The 4,136-nt window shown below is 38.0% G+C and overlaps 1 protein-coding gene across 1 annotated transcript; it reads left to right on the plus strand.

Moving 5' to 3' along the window:
• Positions 1-611: 611 nt before the first annotated feature.
• On the plus strand, positions 612-3,169 carry LOC117906286 (probable (S)-N-methylcoclaurine 3'-hydroxylase isozyme 2). The gene is made up of 2 exons (XM_034819270.1): positions 612-1,621; positions 2,390-3,169. Exons 1-2 carry the CDS (start codon positions 716-718, stop codon positions 2,993-2,995), a joined length of 1,512 nt encoding a protein of 503 aa, XP_034675161.1. The 5' UTR covers positions 612-715; the 3' UTR covers positions 2,996-3,169.
• The last annotated feature ends 967 nt before the right edge of the window (positions 3,170-4,136 follow it).

Raw genomic sequence — 4,136 nt, forward strand, 5'->3', positions numbered from 1 at the left:
TATATTTCTCAATTAATAATTAGTACATAACTATTTTAATTTTAATATAATATATACTTATTTAAATTTATTTCTATTTTTCCCATTATTATAAAAAAAAAATCTAATTTCACTTACTATTCATTGAAATTATTCAATATTTTTTCACTTTATAAACCAATTATATTGTTTTTCACACTTCAAATGTTCATCCAATTTTTTTAACAAATAATTTTGAAGTTAAAATAAAATAAAATTACTTTTCCTTAATTTATAGATTATATCACCAAATGATTTTTTTTTAGAATTTGTAGTTTATTTTAAAATTAATTTTTTTTCTTTACCTCTTGGATTTATCACTTTATATTACAAAAATAAATAAATTATAATTTCTCTTTCTAAAATTTTCTTTATTTTTCTACTTCATAAAAAAATTCTCAAAAGGTAATTATTATATTAAACATTTCAACAGATTTTATAATTGATTATTATAATAGATGATAACAATGTGTGGTGATTAGTAAGGTTGGTTAAACTGAAGGATTGGTTTTTTTTTTTTAATGTTTTATTCACCTAGTCTGCCATGTGTCTTAACTCTAACGGCCAAAAAGGTGGGTATCGTAGCATGACCCCAAGCAATATCCTGGTCAACATATGTCAGTTTTCATCACTGGAGAGGAGATTCAGAGAATTAGGGATAACTTTGTTACTTTCCTTCCTCATCCCAATCGAATTCATGGTAGCCATGTTAGCAGAAGGAACCAGCTTCTTCGATGTCCTCTTGCCTTTCCTCCTCCTCCTCCCACCTCTGGTCTTTCTCATCCTAAAGCTTTTAAAAGATTCATCTTCGCTCAAATCTCCACCACTCCCACCAGGACCTTCTCCATGGCCAATCTTAGGCAATCTTTTGCATCTGGGAAACATGCCTCACATCAGTTTAGCTCGCTTTAGCCAGTCCTATGGTCCTCTCATCTCGCTAAGACTCGGATCCCAAATCTTGGTGGTGGCATCAACATCCTCCGCCGCCATGGAAATTCTCAAGACGCATGATCGTGTTCTATCTGGTAGATATGTTCCTCACGCAGTACCAGCCAAGAATTCTGAAATCAACCGCATGTCTCTTGGATGGGCAGTTGAGTGCAATGATGCATGGAAGAATCTAAGGACAGTTTGTAGGGCTGAACTTTTCTCAACCAAAGTAATGGAGTCTCAAGCATGGGTGGGAGAGAAGAAGGTGATGGAGATGGTGAGATTTGTGAGCACAAAGGAGGGGGAGGTGATGAAAGTTGGAGAAGTGGTGTTTGCTACTGTACTTAATACCCTGACTACTGTTCTTATGTCCAGAGATTTTATCAGCTTTGAGGATGATAATAAGGATGGAGGCATGAAAGGACTTGTAAGGAAAATGATGATGGCCATAGCTTCTCCGAATTTGGATGATTTTTATTTAATTTTCAGTGGATTGGATCTTCAAGGTCAGAACAAGAAGACCAAGGAGCTGATTGCAAGGATTTGTTCTATGTGGGAGTCTGTCATCAGAGAGAGAAGAGAAGGTGCAAGCGATGACCCAAGCAAGCAGGACTTCTTGAATATGCTGATCCGCAGCGGCTACTCGGATGATCAAATCAATCAATTGTTCATGGTTCTCTCTCTCTCCTCCTCTCTCATACAGAAACTAACCTATTGAAAACCTGTTGAAAACCCGATCCGTAGAGGTTAAAAACAAACATAAGGGTCCATAAATTAGGTCAAAGATTTCCTCACAGAACTACTACATAATTTAAATAGTTTGGCATCTAAACAGTTTTTAAGGAGCTGTGCAGTTGTGATAGCATAAACCAATAGGGAAGATAATGAAATACTCAAATTTTATACAGGGGAGACATATATCAGTAATTTTGGGATGCACATAGACTTCTTACAGTTATAAGAGTTAAGACTGAGGCATGGATCTGCTTTACAGATCAGGCCAATGAACAAGTTCTTGAGATTGATCCAAGTTGAACCAAACTGACCTTTACAGTTCAACATTTGATAGACCATTTACAGCTCTAATTGTTAGGATATGAACCCTGCAAACTCCGGTGTGCCTCCTGTGGTTCATGAATCATTCTGCGAAACTCTCAGTGATAGCTTCACATTTCACTTATTCCACCTCTTTCTCCCCCCACCCTTCCTTTGTTTCGGTTTTAATTTATTGCCTTTGGTGATGGCTGGTATATATGATAAAAGTAATGACAGGAGGTGATGACCTTGCCTCCATTTTTTCTTGTTGTGGGAACTTAGTTATTTTAATTCAATAGTTCTTTTTTGCATGTTCTAGTACTTGTTGGCCTTACCCAGCTACTGGTTTAGCATACATGTATATAGTCAGTAGAATACTGTTTTGATGGTTGTCATGTATTAGCAGGAGTTGCTTACTGCAGGGGCAGACACCAGTAGTTCAACATTGGAGTGGGCAATGGCAGAACTGATAAAAAGTCCAGAATCCATGAAGAAAGTCCATGAAGAACTTGCAAGAGAAATCAGTGATAATCTGCTAAAAGCATCTGATCTACCTCACCTACCATACCTCCAAGCCTGTGTCAAAGAAACCCTGAGGCTGCACCCCTCGGCACCATTGCTCCTTCCTCGCCGTGCATCAGTCTCATGTGAAGTTATGAATTATACCATTCCAAAGGACTCTCAAATATGGGTAAATGCCTGGGCAATTGGGAGAGACCCCATGAATTGGGAAGACCCTCTAGTGTTTAAACCAGAGCGCTTCCTCAACTCAGCTGTAGACTTCAAAGGGAATAATCTAGAATTCATACCCTTTGGTGCTGGAAGGAGAATATGCCCTGGTCTGCCCATGGCTGCAAGGCTTCTTCCTTTGATTCTTGCCTCCTTGACCCATTTCTTTGATTGGTCTCTTCCAAATGGAACCACTCCAGATGAGCTAGACATGAACGATAAGTTCGGTATATCATTGCAGAAGGAACAACCTCTACTCATCATTCCTAAAGTTCGAAAATGATCAAGAGAAGCTCTTCATTTTCATTGATTTCCATACTTATAATATCTATGTCAGTTGCTGTTGAAAAAACGGTACTCAAAACTGTAGCTGGTATATTTTTCTATATTTTGGATTGTTTTACTTCTACTTTTACGAGGATCTCAATGTGACATCAAGCTTGTATAACAAAAACTATGAGATATGCGAGAAGATAATGAATGAGTATTCGAACACAAATCAAATGAAATCATTTCATATATGGTGATCCAATTCCCAACTACATGGTTCAGAACAGAATGATCCTCCTGACAAGTGATGAAAATAAATAAATAAATAGAATTACATATGACTAAAAATGAATTTCGGCATACATGACTAAGAAAGAATTTCAACATACATAAAGAATCAAAGAATAAAAACAAATTGACAACAAATACTAAGGACTGAAACCTAGAACTCTGGCCTGAGAAGAACTGACATCCGTATCAAGCTACTGTATCTGTAGAAATTGGTTCTTGCCTATCAGACTGAAATCTTATCTGCAACCAAAGAATGAAAGAATGAAATGCTTCTTCTACCTACAAAGAATTTAGTTTCCCTTTTGTATGCGAAAATGGAATGTAAAGTGATGGTATGTATGAGGAAGAAGAACCCCGTCCGGATCAACTTGGCAGAGAAAAAGAGGAAGAGCTGCCTGCAACATCCACCTGAGTCCATGCTGAGACCGTGTAAAGAGGCTGATCTAGCCAACTTAGAGTAAGCGCCGCATCTTGGCCTCGCTTTGAAACACTATAATTTTCACAGGAGTACATCTTCAACAGCATTTGGCTCTGAAGCATTTCCCTTTCGCTGATCCCCACGCATCGAAACCCTCCTTGCTCCATCCGCCTTCTCCACTTTTCGAAACTTTCATGCCTTTCGACCCTGTCACTTCCTTCACATGCAATTATATTCCTAATTTCCCGAGCAAACATCTCCTCTACTTTCATCCTCACTGGGCTATCCAATGGAAGACTATAATCAATTGAATCAAATATGGCAGAGTAGTATCTCAGTGAGTTAGAAACTCTTGTTTCCAAGCCGAGTGGATTGGCACCACTGTTCGTGTTACACTGCCAGTCAAGTTACAGGCTTCCATGAAAGACACTTCCTACAACTGACA

The sequence above is a fragment of the Vitis riparia genome, chromosome 2 (genome assembly GCF_004353265.1).
Source record: "Vitis riparia cultivar Riparia Gloire de Montpellier isolate 1030 chromosome 2, EGFV_Vit.rip_1.0, whole genome shotgun sequence".
NCBI classification, from domain to species: domain Eukaryota; kingdom Viridiplantae; phylum Streptophyta; class Magnoliopsida; order Vitales; family Vitaceae; genus Vitis; species Vitis riparia.

Excerpts from the sequence above, each read along its gene's own strand:
- LOC117906286 (XM_034819270.1), top strand. The coding sequence starts at position 716 with ATGGTAGCCATGTTAGCAGAAGGAACCAGCTTCTTCGATGTCCTCTTG. Across the intron at positions 1,622-2,389 it reads AAATCAATCAATTGTTCATG|GAGTTGCTTACTGCAGGGGC; the intron begins GTTCTCTCTCTC and ends ATGTATTAGCAG.